General features: G+C 37.1%; 1 protein-coding gene across 23 annotated transcripts in view; it reads left to right on the top strand.

Annotated features, from left to right (window-relative positions):
* Positions 1 to 17444, top strand: part of COL25A1 (collagen type XXV alpha 1 chain) — a 501341-nt gene that overhangs the window by 254910 nt on the left and 228987 nt on the right. For all 23 annotated transcript variants that reach the window (XM_043871317.1, XM_043871320.1, XM_043871305.1 and 20 more), the window contains exons 3-4: positions 4812 to 4856; positions 6873 to 6880. In XM_043871317.1, the coding sequence (XP_043727252.1) occupies positions 4812 to 4856; positions 6873 to 6880 (53 nt within the window). The remainder of the gene's footprint in view (positions 1 to 4811; positions 4857 to 6872; positions 6881 to 17444) is intronic.

The raw sequence follows: 17444 nt of genomic DNA on the forward strand, positions 1-17444 counted from the left end.
GTTCTTAACATTTTTTTCTTTATCCTAGAATATTTCTAAGTTTCTCCTTTGTGTTTGTGTGATTTATTTTACTTGACACTTGAGTTTAAGAGTTTAACTTCTATCTTAGATCTCCTGTTTTCAATTCTGGAATGGTCTCAAATATTATCTCTTAAACAAAGGCTTCCCTGTCACTTCTTTTGAGTTCTCTTATAAGTAAAATTTTTCCTCTTAGCATAGATAGATGAGGCTTCCCTGGTGACTCAATGGAAGAACCTGCCTGCCAATGCAGGAGACACAGCTTTGATCCCTGGATCAGGAAGATTCCTCTGGAGAAGGAAATGGCAATCCACTAGTATTCTTGCCTGGGAAATGCCATGGACAGAGGAGCCTGGCAGGCTACAGTCCATGGGGTCATGAAAGAGTCAGACAAGACTTAGTGACTAAATAACAGCAACAACAATAGATAGATGGATGGATGAATGGATGGATAGATAGGTAAGTAGATAGCTAGCTAGCTAGATAGATGACAGAGTCTTATTCTGTTTGGGCTACTGTAATAAAATACCACAGATGGGTAGCTTATAAACAACAGAAATTTATTTCTCGTGTTTTGGAGGCTGGGATGTCTAAAATCAAGGTGCCAGCATGGTCACCTTCGGATGAGGGACCTTTTCCTGGTTCATAGCTGGAGATTTTTCACTGTGTCCTCACATAGTGGAAGGGACTAAGGATCTCTATGGGGTCTTTTTATAAGTTCCATTCACGAGGGCTCCAGCTTCATGATTTAAACTCCTCCAAAAGACCTCACTCCTAATATCACCATCTTTGGGGGTTAGAATCTCAACCTGTGAATTTGCATGATACACTTACATTCATACCACAGTGGATAGTTACATACATAAATAGATACTGGATCAGTCTCTCTGGGCCGCATTCTACATCTTCCAAATCTATTCCTTCTTCAACCATATCCATACTAACATTTAATAGATTTATCTTTTTTTTTTTAATTTCAATGACCATTTTCAAGGTTTCTAAAGGATTTTCTTTCATAGCCACTTGTTTCTTTTTTCCTTGTTTATGTTTAAAATCCCTTGCTCTTTAATGGATGTTATTTCATTTATCTCTTAAAGCACAATTAACACACTAATTTTATCTGATGCTTTCTTAAAATTAATTAATTTTACCTGAAAATTTTTCCTTGATCTTATTATTGAGTGCCACCTTTCTTAGCATTAGATTTCTTATGTTTTGGAACTTTGATTTCTATACTCTTTGTAAGTAGGAGGTTTTGAGTGTATCTGTGGGTATATAGTTTTCTCTGTATGTGTGTCTGCCTTTCTTTTCTCTGTATTCACCCTTTCTTACCTAATCATTTTATGTTTGCCTTTACCTGACCTCCCAGCTTTCTAGACCAGATTTGTCTTAAAATGGCATTTCAGGACTTCTGTCCCAGATTTCTGTTGGGAATATCACAGAATTAGGCATCAAACCAACAGAGGCCTACTTCATTTTCTGATTGAGAGATTATATCTATATTCCAGAGATCTAGGTTTTTTTCAGCTTCTCTTCAGTATTTATAAGCCCCCAGCTTCAAAAAGTGAGTCTGGCTCTGATGAGAGAAGTTTTGAGCATTTATTCTTCAGGGATAGAACCGATGGGTACCATTTCTACCCCTAGAACTAGGGCCAGGCAGGTTCATGCTTTATCTCTGCTCTCCACTTTGCATTTCTGGTCTATTTCATGCCTGTCTTTTTCAGATACAAATACTTCTAAATGTTTTCTGCTTTTTATAATTGACTATGTTTAGAGTAGAAGGAACAAATCAGAGCATAAACTCAAGTGCCATCTTTACAACATACTATTAATGAATTTTTCATGCATGTTATTTTAATCTTTTCAACTTCTTTGCTTCTTCAGAGCAAGTATACATCTAATACATGAGGGCCTATAATCCTAACTATGCAGATCACAGACAACATAAGTATCTAGTAGTTTCTAAACATTTCTTACTTAAAGTAATTTTGTAATATAAAAATTCTGATTCCTAATCCAAAGGACATTGTATATTATATATCAGAATTTGTCAATATATATATGAATATGTGTGTTTTTGAGTGTGCATATAAATGTATATTTTTCATACCTATTAGGATTCCCTGGGTTTATTTACCTATTTCTATGTTTTTCCTTGTGCTCCCCATCTGGCCAAAGATAGCTTGAGTCTGATGAAAATCTCTCTTTGTTCCAGAATACAAAAGAAATCTGAAATTTCAAATGACAGTTTTGAACTCTGCTTCAAAACTGCTTCTCCTAATATTTTCAATTGATTTTATTGTTTGATTGGTTTTTAAACCTCTTAGAAAACACAGATGGCCAGACTTACTCTATCCAAGGGCTTGCTGGGAAACTAATCTGGCCCACTGATGTCTTTATTTCCTGTGATGGTGTCTCCACGTGGAAGTCAGTGGCTCAGATTACAGTAAGTGTCACCTGGGTGCAAGGCCTAGAGTTTAGAAGTCATCGATCCATCTTTGCAACTTGTTCTTCAAAACCAGACAGTTCTGTATTTTCCTTGGCTTCTTTCTCCCAGCAAATATCTCAATTCTCATTGTGAGCTGATTATTCTCTTCTATCTGCCGGGATCATAATTCAGTGGGAGCTGTTCCTAACCAAGGAAATGAGGGCAGAAATTATATAATTGAGAATAATGGGCTTGAAATCCATGAATGTCTAGAAACATGTGCAAGTCTGACACTTACTGGCTTGGTGGTCTTCATAGGCAACTCACTGAAAAAAAGTTTTTCTCCACTTTTAAAATGAGATCATCATATAGACTAAACACTTATTTAATGACAATAATGAGCTAGCCCCTTAGAAAAATGAGACCAATAGTTACTCCCTAAATGCTTTCTAATTAAAAGCATTCTGATTTTAGGTAAGTAGGTTATTAGAGAAATTCCAATATATAAAAATTCACATTTAATAATAAACAAAATAAAATAATAATGTTTAATAAAATAGAAACATTTGTAAAAATTATTTACATTACTAGTACATACATTTAACTAACTGCCAACTAAATATTTTCAAAAGAAGTCTGATGAGTGTGACTGAAGAGAAACTGTAATCACTTTTACTTAGTGCTTTTAATTATCAATATACTGAAATCTTCAGAAAAGAAGTTTCCTAAGAGACATGAAATCTCAACACCACCAATTTTCTTTTTTTTTTTTTTACCCAATCCAACACTACTCAGTCTTTTATTTTTTTTATTTTTATTTTTTTTTTGTCATACATTGATATGAATCAGCCATAGATTTACACGTATTCCCCATCCCGATCCCCCCTCCCACCTCCCTCTCCACCCGATTCCTCTGGGTCTTCCCAGTGTACCAGGCCCGAGCACTTGTCTCATGCATCCCACCTGGGCTGGTGATCTGTTTCACCGTAGATAATATACATGCTGTTCTTTCAAAACATCTCACCCTCACCTTCTCCCACAGAGTTCAAAAGTCTGTTCTGTATTTCTGTGTCTCTTTTTCTGTTTTGCATATAGGGTTATCGTTACCATCTTTCTAAATTCCATATATATGTGTTAGTATGCTGTAATGTTCTTTATCTTTCTGACTTACTTCACTCTGTATAAGGGGCTCCAGTTTCATCCATCTCATTAGGACTGATTCAAATGAATTCTTTTTAACGGCTGAGTAATATTCCATGGTGTATATGTACCACAGCTTCCTTATCCATTCATCTGCTGATGGGCATCTAGGTTGCTTCCATGTCCTGGCTATTATAAACAGTGCTGCGATGAACATTGGGGTGCACGTGTCTCTTTCAGATCTGGTTTCCTCAGTGTGTATGCCCAGAAGTGGGATTGCTGGGTCATATGGCAGTTCTATTTCCAGTTTTTTAAGGAATCTCCACACTGTTTTCCATAGCGGCTGTACTAGTTTGCATTCCCACCAACAGTGTAAGAGGGTTGCCTTTTCTCCACACCCTCTCTAGCATTTATTGCTTGTAGACTTTTGGATAGCAGCCATCCTGACTGGCATGTAATGGTACCTCATTGTGGTTTTGATTTGCATTTCTCTAATAATGAGTGATGTTGAGCATCTTTTCATGTGTTTGTTAGCCATCTGTATGTCTTCTTTGGAGAAATGTCTGTTTAGTTCTTTGGCCCATTTTTTGATTGGGTCATTTATTTTTCTGGAATTGAGCTTCAGGAGTTGCTTGTATATTTTTGAGATTAATCCTTTGTCTGTTTCTTCATTTGCTATTATTTTCTCCCAATCTGAGGGCTGTCTTTTCACCTTACTTATAGTTTCCTTTGTAGTGCAAAAGCTTTTAAGTTTCATTAGGTCCCATTTGTTTAGTTTTGCTTTTATTTCCAATATTCTGGGAGGTGGGTCATAGAGGATCTTGCTGTGATTTATGTCGGAGAGTGTTTTGCCTATGTTCTCCTCTAGGAGTTTTATAGTTTCTGGTCTTACATTTAGATCTTTAATCCATTTTGAGTTTATTTTTGTGTATGGTCAACACCACCAATTTTCTTACAAACACTTTCTTACTGATGATATCTAGGCAAGATGAACAAAAATTCTGAATCTTTAGTGTCTCTAAGTAACACGTCACTGATTAGAGATCTAGGACAGCTTTTATAATTAAATGAGGCTAAATAGTTATGCTGGAATATCAGAGACAAAATTAGCCTTTACAAATCTCTGGTCCTTTTCATGTTAGTTAAAATAGTGATAAAATATATAGAAATCCTTTACTAGCCATTTTGGAATAAAAAATTCCAAAAATTGTTCTTTGTCTTTCAGGTCCTCCAGGGAAACGGGGTAAAAGGGGCCGAAGAGGAGAATCTGGTAAGTCTCTCTTTCAGCTGCCCTGTGTCATTCATATCCTGGTTAGGTTCCCACATCTGTTCCTCCTAATTAGTGATTATATTGTTTTGTTGGGTATTGTGTCCATGCGTGTGTGTGTGTGTGTGTGTGTGTGTGTGTGATGTTTAAATCTTCTCTGCTACATCTAGAATTCTTTTTTTATCTTATTTCCATCAAACTGTAGGAAGGAGAAGTTTGCAAAATGTTATTAATTTCAGTTTAATAGCCCCCGGCACCCTATTTTGGCTTGTTTACTGTGTCAGGTTAAATCTGCCCTTTCAGTGTACAGCGGGGAATTTCTTAGCCACACACAGTGTGGCAGCATCACCTGCTCTCCATCTACACAGGTGGTCAGTCGGGGCAGGTTCTCTGCAGAAACATCTGCCTTGGGCACCAGGGCATATGTCTTGGAAAGATTATTATTTTATCCAACTGATAAAGTTTTGTCATGCTTCAACTCTCATTCTTTTCAAAACTTGAGAATTTTTATTCCTCTTGTATAGCCATAGCATTTTAGTGATGACAGGAGCCTTAGTAATCAATCCAGAGTTTTCATTTTCTAGCTGAGGAAATGGTGGCCCAGAGCGATCAGGTGGTTTAGCAAAGCCCATGCAATTTTTTTTTAATGAGCAGAACTTGAAGCACAACCAATTGTCCTGATACCCTTTTCAGTGTTTTTCTTTCTCTTTTTTTTTTGCTTCCAGGCCAAATCCCTATATGCAAAGTCAAATAAAAAGTATTTTTTGAAACCAAGATATTCAAATGAGTGTGTTCAGTTACAGTATTACTAATACTTTTATAAAGTCTAAGACTTCAAAAATGTAAATGTAAATGTGAAGTCTTAACAGGGTATCAGTTCTTTCTTGAAAGATAAGAGGAAGGTAATTAAAGGTATGATTTTAGTAAGAAATGTTATTTTTCAGTATTTTCTACCTACAAGTATTTATTAGCATTAAAAACAAGCCACTAAGGGTTAAAACGGTGGAAATACGAACACATCAGAAAGATAAGACAGCAGATTGGGTTTTTGTCTCATCTGCTCCCTCTTGGAAAAATTCTGTCAAAGTAAAAAGGTTTTATGAAAAAGTATCTGCTTAATTCCTTTAAAGAAATTCTCAAAAGTTATCTTTAATCCTCATTCACTCTAAATAATTGGAAAGTTATATAGATATCCCCTTCATGAATTGCGAAGGTTTGTAATAAGAGGATGCTTTATAAATTTGTTTTGAAGGAAAAAAATGATAAAACATTGGTGGACCCAAATAATCACTGAATTGATCTTTGTGTCAAAAGAAAGAAAGATGATTAAGGGGAGGAAAGTGAAAAGTTGTACTTAGGCAATTTTACAGAAAATATAAAAATCAGTTCCCAACTTTCTGACTCCTGAGAACTGGTGTTTTAATTGAGCATATGGTGTGTGAAATATCGAAATTTTCTTAGACTTTGCCTGTATTTTGATGAGAATACACAGTTTTAAAGAAACATATAAACATCAGGGCTTAGTCTTTTATAGACTAAAAATACTACTGAATGGTAAAGATTCTTAAAAAAAAATAATGGTACATTGCTGATTTAGCCATTTTTACCAAACTCAAGAAAATTGTCCATCAATTGTTTACAATTGGTCAATCATGAAGGCTAAAGACTCTCCTGATTCATATTGTCTACATTTTGGATATATAAATTACACAATGTTTGCTTAAAATACATTAACCTCTCAGTAATTCATAAACAGGCCTCAGGGAATCTGAATATTCCTTGAAATTTTACTTAAAATTTTGTGTGCACATAGATGTAAATGTATTTTTCTGATGTGGTCTTATAGGTCCATGATCAAAAAATGACTAAGAATCACTGAATTTTTAAATGACTTCTGTGTCTCTTGGATTATGTAGATGATTATGATGCTCTAATGTTTTATTTCATCTTACTATTTGGCATATTCACTAATTTACTTCTCCTCTTTTTCTTATTCTCTCCACTCTCCTCCGACCACAGGTCCTCCTGTAAGTATATTTGCTGAATTTTGGCTCTTCTGCGTTAATCAGGACCACGTATGTTAAAACTTTGCTAAAATATCCAAGTATAGTCTGCATGTCATTTAAAAAAATGTTGCTGACCTTTAGTATTTAACTTTGGGAAATTATTTTTTAAGTTTAATATTTTGTGATCATATGATGTGTTAGAGTGCAGTATGTGTCAATTAAAAAAAACTTTATTTTTAATATAATCACAAACCAATATTCTCTTGGTAATTTTGGAATAGCTTATGAATCTCCTGATATTAAATGTTTTTCCTGGAATCCTGAGGTTTCTTTGCAAGCAAACCCCCAAGCTCTTTCACACTTCTTTCATTCATTTAAGCCTGTATCTGAAATATTTACATTTGCCAGTACCCGAGATGTAGATGGCAACATGATCACGGAAGTGATACCCCCAGAGGGCTTGGTCCAGGCTCGCTCCATAGGCAACACTCCCTTTGAAGTCCTTTGGAGTTTTGCCTGCATAAAGAGCTTGAGTTGGGGCCCTGGGAGAGTTGCACTTTCTTTTTTCTTTCCTTGAGTAGGGTCATAGCTGCAGCATTCCAGTCTGCTTTGCACTCCCAGGAACAGATTATCTTGTCAGCTTTGAGCTAGATGTGTTTTTGAGTAATATCCTGGATATCTGTCGTCTGACCCCAGAGCTGTGCGTTTACGGTAGCAGCGATCATTGGCCTTGAGTTGTTTTCTCATCCCGAGTAGCCAGCGTGCTCTGGGGTTCACAGACTCTGAGTTGGCAACTTCCCTAACAGGCCAGCTTGGTCCAGGGAGAGGGGCTTAGCATATACTCGTTTACTTGATTCAGAGGAAGCATTGGCTTCCAAATATCTTTTGCAGTCTTCCTGCCATGTTCAAGGATGGAACATAAATCATCTTAGAAATGACTTTTTTTTTCTGTAACTGACTTTCAGCTCTTGCTTAATGCTAGGCAGATGGCATACCCCAGGTCTTTGGCTTCATATTTAAACCTCTGTCTTTTAAACTAGAAACAAACCACTACCAAAGGAGACCTTGGAGATTACATCCAGAATAGAGTGTTCAAGGCTTCTTTTTGTGGATGTATGTATTAGGTAGGCCAGAGGTAGCTCTATTTCATCTCTGCCTTACAATGACATTCAGGATGCTAGAATTTCCTCTTTGGTCCTTCACAAATTTAGACAGCCATGTGGCTCCTGCTTTTTGGGGGGCTTTCTATTAGTGCAGGCTTTCCACTCTAAAAGATTTCAATTGATTTTACTTTTTTAAATTATATATTTAAAAAGAGGACTAGTGTGTTTTAAGCCCCTGTATATAGCAGGCAATATTCTAGGCACTTTACATAACATTTATTTTGTCTCTGATGTCATCTTTCCCATTATCATTAATATCCCTAAATATTACCATTTTTCAGTAAGGAAACTCAGGCTCATAGAGGTTAATCATCAACTGGGCCTCCCAGGTGGGTCTGGTGGTAAAGAACCTGCCGGCCAACGCACAAACCATAAGAGATGCAAGTTGGATCCCTGGGTGGGGAAGATTCCCTGGAGGAGGGCATGGCAATCCACTCCAGTATTCTTGCTTAGAGAATCCCATGTAAGAGGAGCCTGGTGGCCTACAGTCCATGGAGTCGCAAAGAGTAGGACACAACTGAAGTGACTTAGCAGGCATGCATGTACAGCTAAAGAGGATTTGCAAAGTTTGAATTCAGTTAGATATGTCCGATTCTAAATACTTTCTGCTTACCACATTACCTTTCTTCCTCAAAATCATGAGTATATTATAACATGGGTCATTGTCACATAGCTTTGGCAGGCTATGGGTCAAATCATAATTCTTTTTTTACTGAAGTATAGTTAGTTTACAATATTATTAGTTTTAGGGATACAACATAATACCAAATCATATTTCTTGATATAAATAATTACATGTAATAAAAGCATGATGAAATGTAAAATGGCTAATCAACATAACATGCATTAATAATGTGGCTTCTCAGCTGCATTTTAAAGAAGTTATAATGTCTATAATGTGTTTAGCAAATTGCATCAAATCAAAGAAATAAGGTATAATTGTGAGTTCTTATCCTGACTAAAAACTAGTTCAAGTTGCTTACATTTAAGATTAAAAAAACCATTGCTTATGAAAAAAAGAAAAAAATGTATATTCATTGTGCTACCTTTCCTAATAGGATGGAGTCTTACTGTAGAAGCAAGTATAGTACTTATACTGTAGTAAGTACTTGGGACCCCATACTCCTGGAGCCCTTATGGGGGAAATCCTCAAGTCTCCAAACCCCCATATATGATTTTTAAGAAGTATTTGCTTTTTATCAAATTTTGCTTTAGGTGGCTTTGTAAAATATTTCTATTATATTTCTTGCATGTGAAGAAAAATTGATGAACAGTGACGTTATTATGATTAAACAGAGTGATCAGTTTTATATTTTTTTAGATGCAGTATCCAGTTATTGACAATTGGAACTTGCAGTGACCATACTCCTCCTATTTTTAGCATTTTAATTTTATGTGTATTTTTCCTTCCATTTCTTTTTGATAAAGTGAAATTTTAAAGTTTCTGTAATTTTATTTTTAAAAAATTTTATTTCCCTAATTGTGTTTAACACAAATATTTCTCTCAACAAATGCAAAATGGATAAAATATCAAGGTTTATGCAGCAATTTCAATGATAATTGCCATGCCTCCTTCTGTAAATTAAATGTAACACACAAAGGTAGTCTGAAAAATCAAATAACCTTGTTTCTGATGAACAATTCATGGCATAGAATCTGTATCAAGTATCCAATAAATCCTTCCATCTTCCGTCTAACCGTGAACTTCTGCGGTCCAGTAATTTCACATGTACAGAAAGACTGAAGTGTAACTTTGTGCCCTGATATATATTTTCTTGTCATTCACTTTATTATATGTGATCACTGGTGCAAAAGACAGCATTGGGGCCCTCATCAAAACAAACAAATAAATGGAAGATTGGTTTTCCCCAAGGGACAATAGCAGATATATCTCTTTTGTCACTGAGAGTCACCTTTTTTATCACCCTCTTGCAGTAATACTCTCAAATAAGATTGAGGAGGGAAAAACACTTGATAATAAAATTTAATTTAGAAACCTTACATTAACATCTTTATTTGATATATTTGGAAAACTTGGCAATATCACAGTAGAATTATTTGTGGCTGGAATGTTACTTCTGTCAGTTTCTGTATCTTGCATAATGAGATCATTTATAATTTAAAACTTAAAATAAAACTTGAAATAGATTCCACATGTCGATATACTCTTTAGGAAGTTGTTCAGCTTTTTACTCAGCCTTATCCATTTTGACAAAAAGATGTTGCTACCACAGGAATCTTTGCTATAAACAGCTGCAATGGAATGATTTTATGACAATGTATATAATTTATTTTTATGAGAATATCAGGTGCTTTTTTTTTTCTATTTTCTTTCTTATAAAAGTAATATGTGTTAAAACACTGCCCTAAAGAAATCCATGCAAGTACTTAGAGTACCTAGCTTGGATTTTACAAATGTGTTTGCTAGAATGATTTGCCTGACCACTGTGTTACCTGATTCCAGATGGCATGAAATTATACCTTCTATTTTGGATATCTCAAAAACACATTTATGTTTCAATAAGAAGCAAGGAGTATGATCAAAATGTACAAAATAACTTCAGCATTTTTAAGTGTAGCAAATTGTGCACTAGTTTTGACTCTTTTAGAGTCAGTGGGAGATGCCCTCTCTCTGTCCTTTTGTCCCCAGAGGAGGTGCCATTCTGCTTCACGTGTAACAGAATCAAACAAGTCTTATAATGGTGGCCAGAACAGAGTCAGGAGATCTGTTTTAACTGGCTTTTTTATTTGTATCAGTCTATCGAGTGCTATAATTGTGCCTGACTGGCAAAGATACTATGTTATTGTTAGTAGAGTAGAACCCTCTGAGGTGTGAAATACAACACCAGGGTGCAGCCTGTTCTGTTCTGTCCACCTTCAACAATTGTCAACAATTGATTTGAAGCCAGGAATCTTGTTGACAGATGAATGAAGCAAACTTTAGCCAAGTTAAGCTTATGATGCTATTTCTGCCAATGTGGTAGATGAATTAGGAAAAGAAATCTCTGTAGAACTTTTAGATGAGAAACTCTGATATCTTTACTTCATATTGGAAAGAAACCAATATGACTTTTAGGTCAACAGTAAATCTTTCCCAGATACATCCATAACTACAGTTTATAATAACTGCCTAATATGTGTCACTTTACATACTAATTCCCATACCAGCCTGGTAAGCTAGAGATGTATTATACCCAACCCATTTTACAGAGGAAGAAACAGAGGGTAAAGCATGTCAAGTATATCTAGTCCAAGGACAGACATCTAGTAGGAAGCAGGAGCAGAATTTGAACCCAGGTTTATTTCTCTTCAAAGCCCACATCCCCTCACCCCCATATTCTACAGGTTGTTTTTAGCAAGTAAACTTTAAGTGTTACTACCTTCTTTGCAAGTATCTTCTTTGTTTTATCTTATCCTACCTTCTACTAAGTTTCATTTTAAGCTTTTCTTAGCTACCTGTAGATCTTACATCTTGTATGTGATCTTTCATACTGCTCTTGACTCAAAACACACTTATAAATCATCTAATTCTCATCTAACAGAAGTAAATTGGTGAAGACATGAACTTTGGCTCTTGAGTTGAGAAAACTTAATATAAAATTGTAATGGAGTTTTTCAGCAAATGTTCCTTTAATTGCTTTTGCTATATTCTTGATTAACTATCAAAGTATTTTTATTTCTATTTGGGCTCAAATAGTGTGCTTTTGACTGTGTGGTTGCTGTTACTTTTTCTATAATAATAAGATGCCACTGTTGTTGGAGGGAAGCAAGGCACTTATTTTGTAGGAAATAATATCCCTACAAAATACCGGGATGTCTTGATAAATTCAGATGTAGTCACTGTAACAAACCAGATAAGCAATCAAAGCAAACCTGGAGAATTAATTTTTTAATGGAAAAATATAGTTTTAATAGAAAACAGAGTTATAATAGAATGACCATAGGCTATCACAGATGGGTAGTTCATTTTCGGACCTTGTCTCCTGGAACAAAAGGTAGAAAAAGAGACACAACTGTAATTCTTACATAGAATAGATTTCCCCAGTGTTTTTCATGTCTTCTGTTTTGAGTGGTTCAATCTGCCATGTTTGAAGAGGGAGCATGAGTTCAGTGGCAGTTTGTTTCAGTGCTTCCTCTGATATTGTTTACATAGACTTAGTGCCAGATTAAGCAGAACTCTGAAATTCTGGAAGGAGCAGAGATAATAGATAAAGAGATCCCAAAACTGAGATAAATAAAGGCGTTAAAGTAAAAAAAGAAAGAGGAGGAGGAGGAGGAAAAGGCATATAAAAATATTGACAATATATTTTTGCAAGATTATTCTTTCTTTTGGTCTATTTCTGGATACCATCTGTTTTAGAATAACTTTAGCTGCTTTAACAGACAAACTCGGAGATGTTAGTGGCTTACCACAATAGACGTTGATTTCTTACTCATGATAAAGAGCATGGCTTCTTGCAGGAATCCAGACTCACAAAGACTCCATCATCTTTCACATGTGTGTTCTGATGTTACCCTGCACATAGGCATGAAGCCATTGGATAAGAGAAATAAAAAAAGAGATTGGATGGTCAGGTGGGAGGATTTTCTTGGCCAGCACTAGAAGTACAAGATTTTATGGTTTATATCATTTCTGACCACATTTCTTTGGCAAGTGTCAAGTCACATTTTCACACCTAACTGCAAGGGAGCGAGAGAAATATAGCTGTGGGCTCAGACGAAAAGCTAAACAAAGTTGGTGAATAGCCAATCTCTGCTGCCTTGTCTGGAAATAATTCCTGAAGAAACTGAAAGAACCAGAAATGTCCAGAAAGATGTGTATAGATAGGTACATCGCTTGGGGAATAATGTCATCTCTGTTTTTGTAAAATTTTAGAAAGAAAAATTTTATCAAAACTATTTTCACTGGAAACTTTGAACAGAAACAGGAAAGGGAAATTTTTTTTTTTTTTAAAAGAGCAAAATAACAGTTTAGGGTATGGTTTGTAAAAACGGGATATGAACACCAGGTTAGGATCGCCAGCTTCCCCAAGTTACTTCATACCGTCATTGATAATGAAGACTTATTATCTCTAAGCACTTACAGAATCTTCAAGCACCAACTGACACTGTTATGGTTTTCTCTGTCTTCTCTTTCTTCTCCCTGTTGCTATTCAATCACTAAGTCCTGTCCCACTCTTTGCGACCACAAGGACTGCAGTATGCCAGACTCCTCTGTCCTCCACTATCTCCCAAAGTTTGTTCAAATTCATGTCCATTGAGTCAATGATGCTATTCAGCCATCTCATCCTCTGCCATCCCCTTCTCCTGTTGCTTTCACTCTTTCCTAACATTGGGACCTTTTCCATCACCTCAGGTGGCCAAAGTATTGGAGCGTCAGCTTTAACATCAGTCCTTCCAATTAACATTCAGGGTTGATTTCCTTTAGAATTGACTGATTTGATCTCCTTGCAGTCCAAGGGACTCTAAAGAGTCTTCTCCAACACCACGATTTGAAAGCACCATTCAGTTGTTGTTGTTTAGTTGCTTAGTCGTGTCCACCTCTTTGTGACCCCATGGACTACAGCCCATCAGGCTCCTCTGCCCATGGGATTTCCCAGAGCCAAGAATACTGGAATGGGTTGCCATGCCCTCCTCCAGGGGATCTTCCCAACCCAGGGACTGAACCTGGGTCTCTTCTCCTGCATTGACCGGCAAGCCTTTACCACCGCCACCACCTAGGAAGCCCAAATTAAAACAAAAACGTATGAGTGTTTAGGGATGAATCTTTTCTCTTCCAAAGATTCTTGGAGGATGAAATAATGAAGAGCTAAAAGAGTGTTTCTTTTTAGGCTAAAAAATAAAAAACAAAAACAAGAAAGAGGTAGCACAAGGCAGCAGAACTCTTAAAAGTGAATCTTTCAGCTTTGAAGTCTTTGCTTTTAGTTGCTGATTGGGCACCTGCATATTTTTTCTAATATCCGGTCTACAAACAAATGGAGTGGCATGTCACTTCTTCCTATTTGTCTATCTTATGTCCAAATACTTAGTTGTGTGGCTGAATTCCTAAGGCTGTCTGTTTATACAGACCAGTAATGATGAATAGAACAAATTACAGGAAGTAATTATATGACTTCTATGGGTTTATGAGGCAATAACTAGCCATAGTCAAGAAAGCCACTCTAAAGTGCTGTGAGAGAAGCAGCTTGGACACGTTTTTGAATGAACATTTTAAAAAATTAATTTCTGTTAGAGTATAGTTGCTTTACAATGTTGTGTTCATTTCTACTGTATAGTCAAGTAAGTGAGCTGTATGTATACATATATTCCCTCTTTTTTGGATTTCCTTCCCATAGGTCACCACAGAGCACTGAGTAGGTTTCCCTGAGCTCTCTAATAGGTTTTCATTAGTTATCTATTTTATCATAGTATCAGTAGTGTATGTATGACCATCCCAATCTCCTCGTTCATCCCACTCTCTCTCTCCTCCCCTTGGTGTCCCTACATTTGTTCTCTATGTCTGTGTCTCTATTACTGTTTTGCAAGTAAGATCGTCAATAAGATGCCATTTTTCTAGATTCCACATATATGCATTCATATATGATATTTTGAACACGGTCAAATGGGTGACTTAAGACTACATTATTATTTCATTATGAATGGCTAAGCATTTAGTACTCTTTGGCAGCATATGATTGCAGAGAAGACCTCAATGTCTCCATTCTTCCAAACTGGCTGCATAAAATGCTGTGATTTCTTCTTATACAAAGAGTGGCTCCTGCCTAATCTCTGATACTGTGATGCTGACCTACATTTGGCCCAAATTAACTAAGTGGCTTGTTTGATGTGAATTGAGTCCTAAACTATCACACAGAAAGAATTCCCTCCTTTTGTTATGAAATAAACTTTGGTTCTTGTTTTGGTGGAATTAAAAAGACATCAGACCTTGGAATCTAAAGTACCCCAGGTTACCTAAATGTTCTTATGGGGCTTTTTTTTGAAGTCATTATGAGTGATTCTTTTTGAGGCACTTTTTATCTTCACAGCCCTCATACTTTCCCAAGATGTCCTTAGTGTAGTAGTGTTAGTCGCTCAGTCGTGTCGGACTCTTTGCGATCCTGTGGACTGTAGCCTGCCAGGCTCTTCTGTCAATGGGATTGTCCAGGCAAGAATACTGAAGTGGATTGCCATTCCCTTCTCCAGATGATCCTCCCGATCCAGGGATCAAACCCAGGGCTCCTCCACTGCAGGCAGATTCTTTACTGTCTGAGCTACAGGGAAGATCCTAAGATTTAACCCTAAGATTTACTTAGGGTTGAATAAAATAAAACTTTTTCTTGTTTCTTTATGCATTAATGTGTTCAGTCTCAAAAATATATATATATGTCTCATGCTTGTATTTTTGCAGAATGTGTTAATAGAAATTATTTCTGTGAGATAAGAAATAAATAAAGGATGGAATCATGGGATATAGAGGCCAGAGGGGCTTTAAAGGGTTATTAATAATTAGTTCATAAAGTTATTGAAAATTTAGTGTCCATTCATTCACCGATTCATTCATCAAACTCATTTTGCGTGCCTAATGTTTGCCATGCTCTCTGCTGTATATGATGGGGATACAATAGCAAGTAAACATACCCACTGCCTTCAAAGACCTTAGAGTATAGTGGGAACAAAACAAAACAAAAACATAGCAATATTATGTGAAAAATATGCTCAGGATATGTTGAGGTACAATGGGAGAATCATAGAGGGGTAAATCATCCAAATCTGGGTGGGGAAGAGATCAGGATGCCTCTGAATCTAAGTCACAGTGTTGTCAATATGAAAAATCTTATTAATAAATAATGCAGTGTTTTCCAGAGAAGGCAATGGCAACCCACTCCAGTATTCTTGCCTGGACAATCCCATGGACAGAGGAGCCTGGTGGGCTATAGTCCATGGGGTTGTGTAGAGTCGGACACGACTGAGCGACTTCACTTTCACTTTTCACTTTCATGCATTGGAGAAGGAAATGGCAACCCACTCCAGTGTTCTTGCCTGGAGAATCCCAGGGACAGGGGAGCCTGGTGGGCTGCCGTCTATGGGGTCGCACAGAGTCAGACACGACTGAAGCGACTTAGCAGCAGCAGCAGCAGCAGGATTTTCATGGAGGTTGCATGTTCAAAGCCTTTGCGATACAAGAAAGAAAGGCATTTGGGGAAACTGCATATTAAATAAGGTTGAAATGTAAAGGTCGAGGAGAAGATGGAAGGAAGGAGAGGAAGTTAAACAGAAAGCAGCTTGCATGCTGTGCTAAGTAATTATCCTAAAAGTATAGAATCTGAAGGATTTAAGAAGTTGGGTAGCATGATCAGACGGTCATTTTAGAAAGATCACTCTTGCTAAAGGATGGGAGAAAGACAAATGGGGAGAGAGAGAGTTAAGATATAGTTGCAATTATTCAGATGAAAAATAAAAGGGCCTGGAGAGATGTAGAGAAGGGGATAGATTCAGGGTGTATTGATGAGTAGAAACAGCAAGATGTCTGACTAGGTGAAGGGATGAGGAGGAGAGAGAAGTAGGGGTGATTCTCAGGCTTTGTTCTGGAGAATAATAGTGCAGACCACAGGACAGAAACTAAAGAAAGAAGAGCAGATTGGGGAAGGAGATGACGCTAAAGTCTGAATGGAGCCCACATCCAGACTGAGAAAAGGACAGGAATGGAGTTGCCTGAGCTGGCCCTGGCCTGAGGTGAGCAGGAGCCCGGGGGCCCCGGGGAGCAGCCTGGGCACAGACCAACCAGAGAGGCGAGGGCCTTGCTCTTCCTAGTCCCAGCCCCGCTGTGCTCTCCCTTTCCCCCAGCTTCGGACTGGTCCCATTTTACAGTGTTCTGTGGAAGGAGAGTAGAAATAGGAAAACTGATGTGTCTTTACAAAGCGGCTGAGTCACCACGTCTTCCTATCAATAAACAAATGAGATCCATATTTGTGTAGCTAACCCACAGAAAAGGAAGAATGTTTGGCAGGCATAGCTGAAACCCAATCTGGAAACTACAAATTTAAAAACAATTATTTTAAATTTCATATCACAAGCTTCCTTTTGGAGGCTTCCGTTAGCTACATCTGTGTTAGCATACTCTTCTGGGAGTAGAAATACAAGTGCTCCAGAGCTTTGCTGCCCAGAGTCATGGATTTTAGAGGACACGTAAAAGCACACTTTCGTCCTGTAGTGCAGACGCCATCTTTTGTTCTGATTTATCGTTTCATCCCACGGTAGTAGACGCACATGCTTTGTCTCTTGATTTGCAGTTTGGGGAACAGTTTCAACTTGCTCCTTCCCAGAGTGCATTATTAACAACCAATTGGCATACAGTTTCAGACTTTTTCATAGGCAAGACTGAAAATCCAAAGAGTGGATTAGAGGGTTCTCTGCAGGCACTCTGGATAATTTATCGCGCTTCT

Source organism: Cervus elaphus, chromosome 17 (assembly GCF_910594005.1).
Source record: "Cervus elaphus chromosome 17, mCerEla1.1, whole genome shotgun sequence".
Classification (NCBI taxonomy): Eukaryota; Metazoa; Chordata; class Mammalia; order Artiodactyla; family Cervidae; genus Cervus; species Cervus elaphus.